The following is a 19,029-nucleotide window of genomic DNA, read 5'->3' on the forward strand; positions in this document are numbered from 1 at the left end:
TAATTTAGTACATATAAAATCCTGTAGATGGCAATAGCGAGAACTTTATAATCATTTATAAGACAGTTGTTTTTCGATAGTCATTTCTCATGTTCATTATTACACTGAGATATCGGTTCGTTTGTTTTAGGGGGAGTTCATGTGAACTAAATTTCGATACGATTTTATGTTTCTTTAAAGAATTAAAATAATGAGCCCTGATATAATTGAATTCAAACATCTGTTGTTTATATTTTTCGACATACATCTTTTAAAAAGAAAAACTGTAACATGCAATCTGAGGGTTACTGGTTCGAGTCTCATTCCTGAAGGTGCTCCCACTTTCAGTTGTGAGAGTTCGGTTTGTTTTGAATTTCGCGCAAAGTTACACGAGAGCTATCTGCGCTAGCCGTCACTTCTTTTGCAGTGTAAGACTAGACGGAAGGCAGCTAGTCATCACCACCCACCGCCAACTCTTGGGCTACTCTTTAACCAACGAATAGTGGGATTGATTATCACTTTATAACGCCCCCATGGCTGAAAGAGCGGGCATGTTTGGTACGAACCCGTGCCTCTCAGATTAGCAGTCGAACGCCTTAACACATCTGGCCGTGCTGGGCCTAAGTGAAAATGAAAAGCTATACTTCATTAACACTAAGACTATCGGTAGAGTGCGTCGTGGTTACAACATTTCTCTGGACTATTTATCTCTCCAACTATTAATGAATCCATAACGGTGATGATGTATGAGTAACACAAAACACTTAAAGTAAAATATTAACAATTGTTTTACTCCCACGGAATACAAGTGTGGTATAAGGTATAGTTTACATTGTCTGGGCCAGTTCTTTAAGCAACAGTGTCTAATCAGCCATAAATAGAAACTTGTCTACTTTGATACAAAGTGTGAACTCCATAGTTAGTGAATGACATAAGATTAAATCGGTAAGTCTTAGAAAGGCAAATCGTTTGTTGTTTTCAGTACAAAAAGTCCTCTCAGTCTTGGTGGGAACGTATATAAATATAAATGATCTATCACGATTCACGTGTTAAATAAGACGCAATAATCTGAAATACGATAAAATATAAAGATAATTGCAGCATTGTAAAACAGGGAAAACTAAAACGTATTTGGTGGAGAATGTCGTGAGCATTTTGCGATTTACAGTATTAAATAACTGTGACGTAACAATCGGAAATCAATAATAAATCTTGTAATACAATCAGAAATGAAACAGATTTAATGATATAATACCTGACTTACATTAAACCACGACATCGAACTGTTTTTACATTTTTCTTATATTTTGAAGACAGAACATCTCTAAGTAACTGTGAGTTACGACAAGAACATTCAATAAAATGAATATAATGCTAAAAATCAGGTTTCGATCCCTATGGTATCTTTGTCTTCGATTGGGTATTATTTAACGAGGTTTTTCTTTAAGCAACAAACGTGAAACTAGTATCGTATATCTAACTTTAATGTTAGTTATATTCGAAAGTTTTATAAATAAATAGATTACTTCAACACTACACCAATACTTACAAATAAATAAGTAAACTGCTGTTTTTATTTTCAGATCTGTGAAATAAAACACGTGTTCTAGTTTACCAAATTTTAGTTGGTACCATTTTGAAGAAGACATCTAAATGGCTTGTAACAATGTACTCATTTAATCAAGAAAGTTTTAGCATAAATTAAGACGTGAAATGAACATAAGTTTAGGACTTCTTCAGGCCTTGGAGGCCTTGACATGGCCAGGTGGTTAAGACACTCGACTCGTAATCTGAGAGTTGCGGGTTCCAATCCCCGTTACACGAAGTATGCTTGCTCTTTCAGCCTTGGGGGCGTTATAATGTTACAGTCAATCCCACTATTCATTGGTAAGAGTACTCCAAGAGTTGGCGGTGGGTGGTGATGACTAGCCGTCTTCCCTTTAGCCTTACACTGCTAAATAACGCACAGCTAGCGCAGATAACCCGCGTGTAGCCTTGCACAAAATTCAAAATAAACTAAAAAACAGGTCTTGTCTTTCACAACGTTAACACATTTTTTTTAAACTTTTGAACATTCGTCAGGCTCTGTAGACTTTCAACTTGTTAAAACCCCAGTAATAAACAAGTCGGGAAGACATTTTTGGTTTTGGTTCTTTTTCAGGCCTTACTCTTAGAGACAAATTAATTATATCTTAGCAGTTATTTAAGCATTATTATGAAAATATATCTTCACATTTTGTAAAACTTCTCAAATTGGTTTCGCATTTACTGTTTCAAATTAAAATCTCGTAAAACCATTTTAGTTATTCCAAGAAATATGAAAACAAACAGTATACATCACGTATTATATATGTTAACTTACTATTTCCTTCATCGGGCCCACCAGAAGGGTCTTTGTAAAAGGATAAGTGCGATTTAAAACGTTGTCGTCAATTGGTTCTTTAGATATATATATAGAGGGCGTGTCCTTGAATGTCAGATTTGAAAACATCTGTTGGAAAACACAGGGTGCTGAATTACTACCAACGTTTTAACAATCAAATATAACAACTACAAAAGTAATCCTATAATTTGTTGGTGTTGTTTGGCGATGCAAAGAAATATAATTATCTGCGCCAAACAACCGGTAAAAAAAGTTAAAAACAAAATAAAAATTATTAAATTTCGTAAAATGGAATTATGTTAAAAACAAAGGCCTATTTTTTAAATTAAAACTTAAATACAATTTATAAGACTAATGGCCCTTAAAAATTTAAAAACACAACTGAGGTGGACAGCGTCACGAAAACCAATTACACAGTCCAACGTCAGGGGTGAACCCATAGTATTGTTTGTTTGATTTTGAATTTAGCGCAAAGCTACTTCAGGGCTATCTGCGCTTGCCATCTCTAATTTAGCAGTGTAAGACTAGAGGGAAGGCAACTAGTTATCACCATCCACCGCCAACTCTTGGGCTACTCTTTTATCAACGAATAGTGGGATTGACCGTAACATTATAACGCCCCCACGGCTGAAAAGGCGAGCATGGTTTGGTGCGACCGGGATTCGAACCCGCGACCCTCATCCTTGGTTATACTTTCATGAAATATTTTGGTTTGATTCGTCATGAAAGAGATATTCTGGTTTAATTACATACCTGGTGAATCTATGAATTAATATGGTTTAATTCTACATTTATCATTAACTAAACTTATTTTACTACAGCCAAATGAATTATTTTCATACGAACAGGAGCCAGAATAAAAGATAATCGTTTATTTTTTCATTTCCTCTAACAATATCTTTAACCATGACACAATGTTTTCCGTAAATGAAGCTTATAGTAACATTCTGTTACTATATATCATAATACATGGTTACTGACACACGATGCTAGTTTGTAAATGTAGCAACATAATTTCACAATTTACTTCAATTTTCCAAAGTTTGTTTTTGACTAACTGTATCATTTTTAGCATATGCCTTCCAGTGGCTCAGCGGTATGTCTGCGGACTTACAACGCTAAAAACCGGGTTTCGATACCCGTGGTGGGCAAAGCACAGATAGACCATTGAGTAGCTTTGTGCTTAATTAAAAAAAAATTAGCATATATTTGAACACGTAAGTTAGTTCTTGGCATGGCCAAGCGTGTTAAGGCGTTCGACTCATAATCCGAGGGTCACGGGTTCGAATCCCGGTCGCACCAAATATGCCCGCCCTTTCAGGCGTGAGGGTGTTATATGTGACGGTTAATCCCACTTTTAGTTGGTAAAAGAGTAGCTCAAGAGTTGACGGTGGGTGGTAATGATTAGCTGCCTTCCCTCTAGTCTTATACTGCTAAATTAGGGATGGCTAGCGCACATAGCCCTTGTGTAGCTTTGCGCGAAAATCAAAACAAACATTATAAAAGTTTTAAATATTTCAACTACCTTTGGTGCTGCTTGTTCGACAAGAGTAACCTTTCTGACAGGTACATCAATAGCATTTTTAGAAAATAAATCGGAGGGAGCTATTGAAATGGTAAAGCCGTGTTGATACATGGCTTTGAAGAAAGCTCTTTCAAACTGAGATGTATCTGAAAAATGAAATGTTCACTTAATGAAATAAAACTGGAATAAATATTCTTATATTTCAATAATTCTTATCAAGTCATTGAAATTCCTTGTTTGTTTTTGGTTTAGGTGTTAAGATTTGTTTCAATTGGTCGAAATTACGTTATATCTAAGTGAACTGGTTAAAACGCTGTTTTAAAATCCCTGCTGTTATATTGTTGAAAATAAAACATGGCTGAAACAAATGGAATTCAAATCTTTATATTTCATCAAATTTTATTAACACATTTAAATATTTTGTTTGTTTTTTGGTTCAGCTGTTACGACGTTTTCGGTTGATCTAAAGTACGTTATACCTAACAGGTTTACCCTGCTCTAAAACCTCTTCTGTTACATTGTTAATAAAAGTCACGACCTTACCAATGTTGTCCATCTCCGGCAGGATAACTTCAACATCTCTCCACTTCAGTTTGGATAAAATGTTTACTGTCTGGAACATCACTGACTCATAGAGCCTTCGATAATCTAAAGCAGCCGTTAACAATAGAGTAAAAACCTTTATCAGTTTAACACAAACACATCTGCTCGTTCAAAATAAATCTTTTTTTTTTCTTTAAAGACGTAATTTTTGTCATGAGTTTTAGTTAACAATCTGATAATCGAAATGAAGAACGTTATTAGATTGTTTTTTCCATCACGCTGTTTAGTCTAACACATTCACAACAGGAAGTTAAAGTGTTGTATTTTAAAAGCACACAGCCTGATGAGGCTTTGCTATAAGAAAACACCGACTTTAAAAGCATTCTTTCTATGACGTCAGTGAGCCGATCGCAATCACATTAGCTAATTAGAATATTTTCAACTTGAATGTGTCCTTTCTATTAAATCCTTTATCAATACTGTAAACAAATCTCCAGCAAAAAGTAGAAGAAGAAAAACAACATGCTTCATCGCGATGAATTGAATGAGCTTCCTTCCTTCATTATCTATTCAATGACATGATTCGCGGAACAACAAAGAAAATGTGGTTCTCGCACGAGCCTTTCATATATGCGTTAATTATAAAAAAAAAGAAATTCTTTGTACGACCGTATTCTCTCTTGATCAATATAACAAAATATTTTAGGCCTAAGGTAAGAAGTCTTCAAAATTAATACTGAAATCCCCTTTCATTTAAAATAAGCGAATAGGAAAAAGTTTCTTTGTGCACGGGCCCCGGCATGGCCAGGTTGGTTAAGACGTTCGACTCGTAATCTGAGGGTCGAAAGTTCGAAACCCTGTCGCACCAAACATGCTCGCCCTTTCAGCCGTGGGGTCGTTATAATGTGACGGTCAATCCTATTATTTATTTGGTAAAAGAGTGGCCCAAGAATTGGCGGTGGGTAATGAAGACTAGCTGCCTTCCCTCTAGTCTTACACTGCTAAATTAGGGACGGCTAGCGCAGATAGCCCTCGACTGGCTTTACGTGAAATTCAAAAAAACAAACCTTGTTTATACAGATTTGCACTTAAGAAAAACAACCTTGACCTATTTGTGCTGCACCGACCGCGAGGATCAAACCTTAAATTCTAACATTATAAGCCCTTAAGCTAAAAAACGATAAAAATATAAAATATAGGTCTACTGAAGATTAAGCTAAAGACATAATTTAGATAATTTATCAATAAGTTGTTATAAGTTTGCTTACGTGTAATTTCTGTTTGTTTATATTTATTTAACAACTGAACGTTAGTCGTCCCTAATCTAACAGTGAAAGACTAGAGGGAAGGAAGCTACTCATCATCACCCACCGCCAACTTTTGGGCTTCTATTTTATCAACGAATAGTGGGATTGGCTGTACCATTATAACGCCCCTACGGCTGAAAGAGCAAGCACGTTTGGTAGAACGGAGATTCGAGTCCACGACCCAGAGATTTAGAGTCGAGCTCCCACATGGCCATGCTAGAACTCCGGTTAAAAATACATTACACTATTTCATTTTGCCGTGTGCTGTATAGTTACTTACATAGTAGTACAATTAATTTATAAAATGTAAAATGTTAAACATCTTTAAATGTATCGAAAGAGCATAAAACGAGATATCAAAAACATATTATCTAATTTCTATGTATGTCAGGAAAACAAACAAACGTTAAATAACTTCCTTTCAAACGACCACTTACCCCAGTGGTTTTGTATTACGTATTTGGACTTCCACCGTTAGAAACCGGCTTTCGATATCCATAGTGAGCAGAGCATCGATTGCACTTTGTGTAGCTTTGTGATTAACACAGACAAACCGTTCAGATTTTATAGAAATAAATTATCACACAAAATTATACGTCTGAGATAACTCATTATTATTATTATAGAGAACTATACTATTTGAGATAATTATTAGAATAACGATCCCACGATATAGCGTAAAATACGGTAAACCTGAGAATCAGTCATAGTACTAACAAAACAAACAACGAAACTAAGAACTGAACAAAATTAGTTCTTCACCCGCAGTCCGTGAATAATACAATTGACACGTTTACTTGCAAACAACCAGAGGTGTTCTGAAAGACAATAACTTGTGTGAGAAAATTATATACAGATTAAAAAAAACAAAATGAATGAGTTGCTCCGAAACCTTTTAACCTGTTGACTGCCAAGTATTTCAGCTGCTACAATACAATTCTAATGCTTCTTCATTTTTTAACTTCTTTCGTGACGCCATTTTGGATCGAAAGTGAAACAATTTGTAAGTAGGTCAAATGCGTGTATGGTGGTGGCATCTAGCGTTAAAGTTAGGTGTTATTGAGAACGAATTAACTCGTCCGTAGCACTGTTACCGATCGGCTTGGACGAGTTATCTCGTCTACGGCACTGAACAGGTTAAACGTTGCCGAATTTTGAGACGAGTAAATGACCAATAAAACGTGTCAATATTTTTCAGAAATAGGACCTGGAACAATAAGTATTGACCACATTATTACACTTACTCATATTCGTTAACGTCTTTTTCCCATGATTTACCGAAATTACTGAGTGTGTAACAAGTACAATAATCATTTGTTATACTAGATGTACTTCCGCAAGGTTCTCTTTCGAAAGTAGGTCATGCTCTGTTGTAGCCTACAGTGTCCTTTTATGTGACGACATTTTAGTGTCTACTGACTGACAGACAGACAAAACACATACAACTAATTAAGTTTTCACTTAGGGGTTAAAACTTTAAGAATGAAAGGAAACAAAATTGTATTTCGACACGTTAAAATTACAAGTAAAATTACAACCGTGTTTTGATAAAATTACAGTTGTTTTATCGTCTTTTGTGTTATTAGCCAAGGTTTAGAACCAACATAATTTACGACTATCAGAAAGACATTGTCTGTTTTAACGGTAATTATCGACCTTTTGCATGCCGTTAATCTCAACAGAACGAAGCCTGTTTTTAAATCATGTTTATACGTACTGTTAGTTGCTAGTAACAACACCTACCGTTTGTGTTATTGTGTTTCAAAGGCGGAGAACTGAAAATTACTATTTATTATTTAGGTTTGGCTCTTAACGATAAACGAAAAAAATATTAGAAAGCAGATTCACGGTAAAAAGAAAACACAACGTAAACACATTAACTCACACGAGTGAAAGAAAATCATTCCAACACCAACTGTGAGCTACAGTAGGCTTTCGCCGGTGATTGTGACATGTTCACTTCTCGGTGTTCATGAAAACCGTATATATTTTATACCACGAAACAGTATTCGATTATAAATCAAAAATTCCAGCCCAGTCTTTAGACAGTACGCTATATTAAATTATTATTTCCGGTTCTAGCTAATAAACTCTAATTTACTAGCCTTAATAAAATAACATTTGCGACCACGCAAAGAAGGGAAAGAAACCGCGTCAAGGTTGAAACTAGAAATCAATACACTGAATACTAGGGGAATTTTTTTTAATTAATCAGTAACGAAAACTTCCTCTTATTGAAAAACTAAACTTCAAATGAAGAACTACACACTGTATTAGTTTGTTTTTGTTTTGTTTTTGAATTTCTCGCAAAGCATATCACTCACTTCTCTCCTTCACCTATTTGCTTAAATTTACAGCTTTAAGCCCTAAAAATTGTTTCCATACTCGCTGTGGGCGCAGCAAAACTATCCTACTGTGCAACTTTGTGCTCAGTAACGAGCAGAGTCACCTATAATTTAAAACTATTAATTCTCAGAGCGAAAAGTGTGAATTGTGATCAACGGAGCATGACGATTCGAAGGTTGGACCTTCAGGTATGCAGCCCGGCACGCTAACCACTACATAACGCCTAACTCTGAAACACGAGAAACGATATTATAAAATAACCTTGTTAAACATTCTCCTGTTTCTATTTTAAATAACCAATTCACTTAATTTTCTCGTATGTTAACCCATTTGTAAAAAATCTCTACTTATCAGATATTACTTTAATATTAATTTAAATACCAGATTAGCAGCTAACTAAATGTTATCTGGGCTCAAATATCTGAAATTTATGGACGTACCCTGTAGTAAAGACTTTTTTTTTAGACCTTTTAGTTTATACAATTGTCCCATGGTAAAGCTCTCTTATAGATGTCTGAAATGTACGTACTTTCATTATAGTAAAGTTGTTGTTTTTTCAGGTATCTAAAACTTCACCAATATCTTTATAGCGTGACACTTGTTGGGCACTTCATTCAGGCACAGATAGCCCTCGAGTAGCTTTGTGCGAAATTTCAAAACAAGCAATAAAACTTAACATGTAATTACCAAATCAACTATTAATTCTCTGCAGTTGTCTGTTATTCCAGTATTGAATAAAATAACTACAATGTCGCGTAATATTCGTGAAATTGTCATGTAAAAATATATATGTACCATGTTAATATAAAGAAATTAGTTTTGCAATTATGTACTATTAAAATTGTCAGTACCAATAGAATATAACTGAAGCTATTAAGTGTTTCTTTTAAACAAAGAACTCAAACTGTGATATAGTCCAGGGTATGAATAACGGTTACATACATGGATGATACGTAGCAGAATGGTTACACACATGGATGATGTGGAAGAGGTCTTTCAGTTTGTTGTTTTTTGTTTACGCTCAAAGCAACACAACGAACTATATAGTTCATGCCTCGCGGGTATCGAACCCCGATTTTTAGCGTTCTAATCCCTTGTGTTTAACACTGAGCCAGCGGGTGCATGTTTCTTTCCCACTCCCCGAATTATTTTTAGTTAAAAATAACTTGAGAACTTGGCACTACTTTATGCGGATGTACACCTTGAACCGCATATAGAAACACGATAGTCGCAGTAAATTATCAATTGCACACTGATCGTGAAAGTGGGCTTTCTTAGGGTACTCCCGTTTTCCACCACAGCAAAGTCTGAGGTTCCTGGATCTACAGCTTTCTATCCTCTTGTGTTTTTTTTTTGTAAAGTCAATATTTAACCTCTCGCTGACCACCAACGGACATTTGCCACCAGATTGCAACATAATTTCGTTAACTTTAAATCTTGTCGGTTTCGTCATTAATCACCAGCCCAGTTAAATTTAACTTCACGAGTAGGGCGAAGAAAAAATCTCTTCTGACCGCCCTCTATTGCTTTGCACCTCTTCTTGAGATGCTAAGTGTTAAATCAGAACACCTACCACGATTTTTATTTATTTAAATTATCATTTTACTGATGTCGTGTTAATTAGTGCCTCAACTATACTAAGGGCAGGAATGTTAACTTCAAGAAGTAACTTTTATCTTACTTACTCCCAAATGGAAGTACCTAATTTTACTTTTTCCATCTTTTTATGTTTATCTTTTTTTATTATTGTTATTTTAACTTGGGAGAGTAGTCACCTTCCTACAACTGTCTGCAGGCAGTGAAGGGTGATATAGATGTGGGACGCTGTGGCTTTGAGCATTCACATCTCACACTCATAATTTCTAAATTTTTAATCTTCTTATGTGAGACTAGCGAATTGGAGGTAATAGAAGGTGTACCCCCACCATAATGTGGGTCTTTCTTCCTTAGCCACCTCCAAAACCTTGGATACATTTTATAATCCCACATAGTAGCTTGTATCTAGGATCTTTTTTTTTAATATGCATCGTATTTTGTTTAATTTGAATGTGTTTTGTTTATGGCTTAAAAAATTATGAACATAAGATTTATGAAATCCAACAAGTTAATTTCTTTTAACGATCAATCTAAAGGTTCCTAAAGCTTGGGATTGCATCAGAAATAAAATATTAATCATATAGTGAATCTTATAACACATAAGAATAGGCCCGGAATGGCCGGGTGGATAAGGCACTCGACTCGTAATCTTAGGGTCGCGGGTTCGAACCCCGTCACATCAAACATGCTCACCCTTTCAGCCGTGGGGGCGTTATAATGTGACGGTCAATCCCACTATTCGTTGGTAAAAGAGTAGTCCAAGAGTTGGTGGTGGATGGTGATGACTAGCTGCCTTCCCTCTAGTCTTACACTGCTAAATTAGGGACGGCTAGCGCAGATAGCTCTCGTGCAGCTTTGCGCGAAATTCGAAACAAACCAAGCGAATAAGAATAAACAAATAATGTTCGTTTAAGTTTTACATACAGTCAATGATAAATCACATATATACTTAGTATACAAAATGTAATGAGTGGTACATAACCCGAAGGATACATTCTGTAAAAAAATATTATAATACATAAACTGCAGAGTGAAGGAAACACGATGTATTGTAAAACCATTAAATGTTTATTATAAAATGAGGTGGTAACCACTTGTGATTTTCGCTGTAACTGTTGCAAAATATCGCTATATATATGTATGTATGTGTAGTAAAACATCTGACATGTGAGTTCTTCACCGTAAAGTTTACAGAATATGTTTAGTGTACAACAATATGATTGAAAGGATTATTTTGTACTTTACAAAATAAAATATGTACGTTTTATCCCATCAATATTGACCCGTCATGGCCACGTGGATAAGGCACTCCACTCGTAATTTGAGGGTCGCGGGTTCGAATTCCCGTCACATCAAACATTCTCGTTCTTTCAGCCATGGGGGCGTTATAATATGACGGCCAATCCCACGTTGGTAAAAGAGTCCAGGTGGTTAGCGCGCTATTACGAACAAAACTGCACAAAGGGTCATCTGTGCTGTGTCAACAGCGGGTATCGAAATCCGGTTTCTAGCGATATAAGTTCGCGGTCGAACCACTAAGCCTCTAAGGGAGCATATCTGATGTCGCCTGTACGTTTAATATGCTACATATTATGTATGCAACGCAATAAAACAAGATGTCATAAAAATGCAAAATTAGATTTAAATTTCTTCCTTTTTGTAGGCGGGGCCTCAAATTCACTGTTTTCTATTGGTGCGTAACTAAAAGTTATGCCTAGCTACGCCCCTAAGCTTTTATAAAATATCCTTAATATGGAACATTAATATATTACTTAATATGTGACAATGTCAGTATAGTATTTTATTACACACTTTCAATACGTTACAAACAACATACATTACTTATAACATTACGTTACGAATGTTAGTATAGATACTGTTTGCTCATATATCACCTACGTTAATCTATTAGATTAATATCTATATTACTACAGCGACGTAATTTCAATTACGTAAAAACATTTTTTTAGCAGTGTAAGACTAGACGGAAGGCAGCTAGTCATCACCACCCACCGCCAACTCTTGGGCTACTCTTTTACCAACGAATAGAGGGATTAACCGTAACATTATAACGCCCTCTCGGCTGAAAGGGCGAGCATGTTTGGTGCGACGGGAATTCGAACCTGAGACCCTCGGATTACGAGTCGAATGCCTTAACCCACCTGGCCAATGCCGGACCCGATTACGTAAGAATAAAATACTTTAATCAGTGATGCATTTGACGATCGAAACATCTGTAAATAAACTGTTGAAATTGAAGTAACAATAGGAATATAAAATCATAGTTCACGTATTATTGTTACGAGATAAACTTTCAGTTAATACCTTTATCCGTGTTAATTGTCCAACATGCAACAAAAATGGCGTTTGTAACATGTATCAATGATTTTATAAATAACTTAAAATATTTTCAAGCAGTTTTTATATTAAACGAAATAGAAATTTAAAACATGAACCTCACCCCTTTCTCTCGCCCTTAAGGTGTTTTTCTGCTCCGATAAACACACAGCCAACACGTAAAACACAAGACTCAACAGTGTAAACAGCCTCATTACATCAGCCAAAATTTAATGTTATTCTAATGAAGCAACTATGGTCTTGTAGATGATTCTGTGGAAGTCTTCTCGTGGAGCTCGTATTTATATTTGGCTCTGTATTGACTGCCAGGTGTTACGACCTATCATTTGATGTTTTCCATCCTATTCGACCAATCAGAGAAGACATCCATCCCATTCAGCCAATAAGCAATGTCTTCGTGCAATAACGTAGAAACGCAAAACCAATGACGACAGTGTCAGTTTTGAAATTCCACGTTTCTCGATATCCTTCGTCCTAAGAGCAAAAATGTGAACAAAGCTAATTAACAAACCACTAACCGACCACGAACGTTAACCCTATATGCGTTTTGTTCCTTTTTCAATTGAAAAGAAACTATGTGACGTAGAATGCAATGGGCATTACGTCACAGGTTCTATTTACAATTTCACGGTGAAAAAAAAAATCTTTAACATATACATTCACTGTTAATATTTGTTTTCGCTGTTCCCATAACCTAGGAATCTCCGTATTCAACGATGTGACAAAAGTCACAGTAGACTTGGGTGATTTCAAGTTTTCTAAACCAAATCTCACCACCAAACAACTGCTGTAATAATAAAGATAGTTAATGTCTAAAAGCAACTGTAAAATTTAAGGTTTTATCCGGTTATTATTCTCATATTCTTGTATTGTATGAGGCAAAACTTTTTCTCCAAAAGCAAAAAAATAAAATAAAATGAGGGGACTCCATGTTTGAACAAAGAACAACTGGTGGTGATTAATTTATTGTAAATTATTGTACCTGTTATTTTACATTTTGCGCAAAGCTACTCGAGGGGCTATCTGCGATAAACGTCCCTAATTTTGCAGTGTAAGATTTGAGGGAAGGCAGCTTGTGATTACCACCCACCGCCAACTCTTGGAATACTCTTTTATCAACGAACAGTGGGATTGACCGACACATTATAACGCCCCCACGACTGAAAGGGCGAGCATGTTTGGTGTGACCGGGATTCGAACCCGCGACCCTCGGGTTACGAGTTGAACGCCTTAACCCACCTGGCCATGCCGGGATTATTGTAACTGAAAGACTCGTGCTATTTTTAAACTTAATTACATGGACTTCTAGACAAGCAGTTAGTAGTAAATTGCAATTAGAGGAAGGTACTTCGAGTGAAACTAAAATTAAACCCGTTGATGAATATAACTAATCGTGCAAATTTTTGTTAGGTTATTACTTTGAAAGATTAGAATGATTAGAATGCATTGTTTTATTAATTGGCGATTCTCGCTGTTAACAATGTTGTTTTGGCCATAAGCTCCATAATATCTCACGAGGTTTGGTCACGAGGTTTGGCAAACTTATTGTGTTTAATTTAGTCATAAATTAAGCTAAAAATACAAGACAGATTCCACTAATGAAAGTAAGATAATAAAAAAATATTTTATTAATAATTATATTAAAATAAATAGATAATATAATATATCATTCTTCTGGAACACGCAAACGTTAGATATTAGTTTCAGGCACTGATTTACTATTTCTTAAACTATGTAAAATTAATACAGAACTTTCCACGGCTTTCTCTAAAATTATTTGTGACCAATAAAAACCGTAACTTTATAACGTCCCCACGGCTAAAAGGGGCGAGCCTTTTTGGCGTGATTAGGTTTCAAACCCGCAACCCTCAGATAGGGAGTCAAGCACTTTAACCACCCGACCAGGCTGGACCTAAACCGAAAACCAACCAATAAGCCTTTAGAAAAGTACGATAATAATAATATAACACAGAAAGTCATTACAGTAGTCGTAAACATGTTAAATAAAGCAAGTAAAGAAACTAATGTAACTTATCGAATGAAGTAATGTGGCACTATATAATACTATTTGTACCTAGTTTTAACTAACATAATACGAACATGAAGTTAAACTTATATTATTCGTACACTGAAGCCATTTACTTCTACATTAAAGAAATTCCAAAGTGTAGACGTATGGGTGCGTTTGGCCCGGCATGGCCAGGCGTGTTAAGGCGTTCGACTCTTAATCTGAGGGTGACGAGTTCGAATTTCGATCGCACCAAACATGCTCGCCCTTTCAGCCGTGGGGGCGTTATAATGTGACGGTCAATCCCACTATTCGTTGGTAAAAGAGTAGCCCAAGAGTTGGCGTTTGGTGGTGATGACTAGCTGCCTTCCCTCTAGTCTTACACTATTAAATTAGGGATAGCTAGCGCAGATAGCCCTCGTGTAGCTAGCTTTGCGCGAAATTCAAAACAAAATAGTTCAGTCTCTGAAATTTTGTAACGTTGGAGGAATTCTGTTATATCTCATGAACTGTGAATAGTACATATTGTAATTCATCTGAAATACTTGTTTTGGAAGTTTTAACATTTATAACATTCGGGTTCGAGAGTATGTTTTATTGAAATTTTTGAACTTGAATATTCGATTAATAATGCTGATACCTAAATCCGGGTATTTTCTTTAATTTTACAGAAAGAACTGGGTTCCAGAATAAGTTCAGGTGGGTGAATATAGTCGATTCTCCTACCGAAACAATCATAATTAGTCCTAAGAATGACAACGTCATATCTGCAACCCTAAGAAATCTGGTTTGTTTTTGTTTGTTTGTTTTTGAATTTCACGCAAAGCTACGCGAGGACTATCTCCGCTAGCCGTCCCTAATTTAGCAGTGTGAGACTAGAGGGAAGACAACTAGTCATCACCACCCACCGCCAACTCTTGGGCTACTCTTTTACCAACGAATAGTGGGATTGACCGTCACATTATAACGCCCCCACGGCTGAAATGGCGAGCATGTTTGGCGCGATGGGGATGCGAACCCGCGACCCTCGGATTACGAGTCAAACGTCTTAACCCACCTGGCCATGCCGGGGCCTTAGGAATCTGGAAGAGAAAAATGTTTTAATCTCTATTAGTAAAATGTATATAGAATTATATGTAATGTTACGAATCCTTACAATTGCTTTGTAGTAAGGGCGTCTTCTGCTTAACAGCTTAAAGGATACTAGAACGTAACCTGGATTTTGTTGTTGAATTATTCTGATATCCTACCTAGACGTTTCGTTTTCTTTATCATCTACACAACTGTCTTGTCGCTGTGTTTAATAATAGTAGACATAATACCAATATAAATTCTATATAAAAACATTCACGTCGTATTTGAATATTTTAACAAGTGACGTGCAGATCAAATGGACCACGTAATTCAGCAAGTCTTCAATGAACTTCCCACAATGTTATTTCTGCAGTTGTTAGAGTGAACTTAGTTCTCAGGTTTGAATTTCGAGCTATCATCACCAACTGAATTATTTTAGTAACGGTTCACAGTGCCGTTAAATCTTAACTTTAAAAGTAGACTAGAGTTTTATCAGTGTGTTAACGAAGAACGTGACGCGAGCACGCACGCACGTTTATTTGAAATAATGGTCCGTACGCCCCACTCTTAGGGTAAAGCATGTGACAAATGTAATTTAAGATGAAACATGGTCAGAATTCTTACGTTGAAAAGAGAAAATTCAATGCAAATTATCATTTACAACAATAGTTGTGTTGTAACACGAACAGTATACGATTTTCCTTCCCAAGAAATCACTTATAATTTTTCCATTACTTTACGCTGCAAAAATATTGTAACTTTTACCGATAAATCTTACATAGGGACTTTTTTACAGAACAATATCCAATACAAAAACGTGTTACTTGAGCTCTTTATGGTAAAAGAAAATTATGATACTTAACATCGTTCAATGATCACTACACTTTCAAAAATAACTGAAACTACAGATGAAACGAAATATAATTATCCTTCGAACTTTCTCGAACAATTCAGCGAAGTTCATGATAGCACTAATTCAAACCTAGCTGTATAGTTTCGTTCCAGATTACAGAGTGAACCACAATCACTTGAATAATAATGTCCTCTACGTTCGTGTACAAAAGTTATACGAAACTGTGACGTTTGAGTTCATTATTGTTTTCCTAGTTACTAAATCTTATGATACAAAAGTAATAAAAAAGAAACAACGGTTCTATTTCACGGTTCTAACAGACGAAAGCTTTATTTTTCGGGTAACGTTCTAAACAACTGAATTTTTTTATGTTTATTATTTGAGATCGATTACGCATGTTGCAAATGATAACTCTTGTGCGTGTAACAGCTAGAGTTTACTGAACACCAGTTTATATTATTTGATTACATTTAGTTTATTTCTATCCAACGGGCCTTTTCAATTGAACAATTTGAATGTATTCACACTTTCATTTATATTAGGGACCTATACAAAGCTGAACAAGAGCTATCTCCTCCAAGTAGTCCCAAATTAATTATTCAGCTAATCTAATCCAGTAGTGGAATTGAACAGTGCTTTTAGAACTCCAAAGGGCGAAGCGATTTTTCGTTTCTTTGTTTGTTTACGACAACGGGACGCAAACCTTGAACCCTCGACTCAACAATCCCGCAAGCTAATCACCAACGCCCGACCATAATTTCAGGTCGTCATTTGCGTCACGCTTTATTATTTCGATAAGATATCTTTAACCTAACATACTGTGTTAAATTAAAACAACAACAACAAAAGGGCTGTGGCTCAGTGATCGTCGTGACAGTCAGCGGATCCATGGTTTGGGCAGCCTTTCCCGCCAAAAGCGAAAATTCTATTCCGTACTTTGTAACCGTGGTACGTTTCAAGATGGGCAGTAAAAATCCACTGGGAAGTGTTGGTTATCTGATCTATCATTTCCAGCTCTTGAAGAAATTCGACAAAAACAACGATAAGCGGAACGTGTATCCTATATTGTATTCATATCTAATCCAAGCTACATTAGGCCTAAGCGAATAAAAAATAACGAAGTTTGTCTATAGGGCTTTTGTAGGTGAAGTACACAAATAGAAACAGAAAAATTCTGACTAACCCACAACTCTCTGAGAGAGCTTCTGCCTACTTAATAACCCATAACCAACTGCGTCTGGGTTTGTCATGACCTACTTGCAACCGTATTTCTAAAAGGTGTAACATCTTGCGTTAGGTCCTGTATCACGAAACAACCAAACATATATGTATACATAACAGAAGTAACAGACTTGGAAACAATTACCACAGCTGAGTGCTTTTTAAAAAAACCTAAAACTAGAAAGTTCTTAAAAATATTTTAAAATAATTCTCCAAACATGACTGTTTCGTAGAAATAGTTTTATATCGACTGTTTGTTTGAAGTTAAGTACAGAGCTACACGAGGGAGTATCTGTGCTCTGCCTTCCACGGGTATCCAACCCCGGTTTTCAGTGTTATAAACAGCGTGGACACCCCTGTGCTACTGGAGAGCTTTTTTATATCGTATGAAACTCTTTACAAAGGGGTCGATAAATAATAACTGACAACTTAAACAATTAATTATTCCTGATAAATTTGTTTCTATCAGTTACATAATTATCTTACTAACTGGATATCCCGTTTCAAGAGTATGTGAAACCAATATTAAGAATGACAAATATTTTTATTTATTGCTTTTGAACTTCATATGATCCTTCTCGTGATTCATGATATGCGCACATTTTGCTTACGACACAGTAATAGAAATTGCAATGTTAGGCCTCCCTTATGTGTTGTCATTTTAGTGTCTACTGACTGACAGACAACATACTGTTGTGGTGTAAGAGATTAAAACGGGTGATCCTTCTATGCGCCCCCTAGTGCCACAGCGGTATGTCTATGGTCTTACACTGCTAGAAACCGGGTTTCGATACCTATAGTTGGCAGAGCAAAGATCCAAACAATCAATCAATCAACCTTTCCAGGAGGTCTTTGCCTCCACTTTCGGGAAAGTTTTCTTTCAAGATGATCTTAGACTTGAGAAAGCAGTTTCCAAATATTACAAGCACATCTCCAAGCAATTTCAAGTTTTTCGATGATTCATTTACCATTTAATTTAATACCATACTCATTTAATAGATGGCGCACCTCTCCATTTAGCATCACTCATGTTCGGCTCTCAAAAAGTAAGAAAATGTGTCCGTATATCCGTCACTATCAACAAACGCCGACTATTTTCAGTAAGAAAATGAGATATAATAACACTGTGTAACACAAATTTTGTTCCTGAATAGTATGTGTTATTTCTTAATGGCTTATATTGTAAAAGTACAGAAAATGACCATTATTCCCTTCAAACTTTGCTTTTGTGACCTGGATACTGAAATTAACCTATTTTCTGTGTAAAAACGGACAAATTTGCACATTTTCATTTACATAAGGTCTGAATAAAACAATATATGAATCAAGATTTACTTGTATTTGTACTAAAGTTATAAAAAATGAACAAAAATGTTTAGAAGTGAGTAGTTTTTCGAGATCTGCGACTGTAATATAAATCACTTTCACGTATCAGTCCTCAAATATAGTCTACCATCATGTTTTCGTTGTACACTCCCAGGTCAGAAAAGCAAAGTTTGAAGAGAAAAATAGGTCTTTTCCATTTACTTTAGGCATAAGCAATTGGGAAATAACACTTTCTGTCCAGGAACAAGTAAGAGTAAAAATTTTGTCCACCAAGTTTAAACAAAATTCGATTATTTTTTATTAAGATGTAAAGTAAAAAATAATGTGAAACGTCATGTTAACATGTTAACGATGTTTTGTGACGTTAGTGAGGCCTTGAGTCACCAATAACTAATCACTTCTCTGCTGGGTCGTCTCAGCTTTCGTCTTAATCCATTTGGTCAATTTCGATAATTCGTGCTAAAATACACACACAGTAGCCCGGCATGGCCAGGTGATTAAGGCACTCGA

The 19,029-nt window shown here is 35.8% G+C and overlaps 1 protein-coding gene across 1 annotated transcript in view; it reads right to left on the reverse strand.

Annotated features, from left to right (window-relative positions):
• The window catches only part of LOC143253922 (putative glutamate receptor), a 28,862-nt gene extending 16,589 nt beyond the window's left edge, over positions 1 to 12,273 (reverse strand). The window contains exons 1-4 of the mRNA XM_076508562.1: positions 12,141 to 12,273; positions 4,431 to 4,535; positions 3,888 to 4,033; positions 2,342 to 2,470 (exon numbers count right to left, since the gene is read on the reverse strand). Coding sequence (XP_076364677.1) covers positions 2,342 to 2,470; positions 3,888 to 4,033; positions 4,431 to 4,535; positions 12,141 to 12,231 — 471 coding nt within the window. The 5' untranslated portion in view covers positions 12,232 to 12,273. The remainder of the gene's footprint in view (positions 1 to 2,341; positions 2,471 to 3,887; positions 4,034 to 4,430; positions 4,536 to 12,140) is intronic.
• Between the last annotated feature and the right edge of the window lie 6,756 nt (positions 12,274 to 19,029).

This window comes from Tachypleus tridentatus, chromosome 1, assembly GCF_004210375.1.
Source record: "Tachypleus tridentatus isolate NWPU-2018 chromosome 1, ASM421037v1, whole genome shotgun sequence".
NCBI lineage: Eukaryota > Metazoa > Arthropoda > Merostomata > Xiphosura > Limulidae > Tachypleus > Tachypleus tridentatus.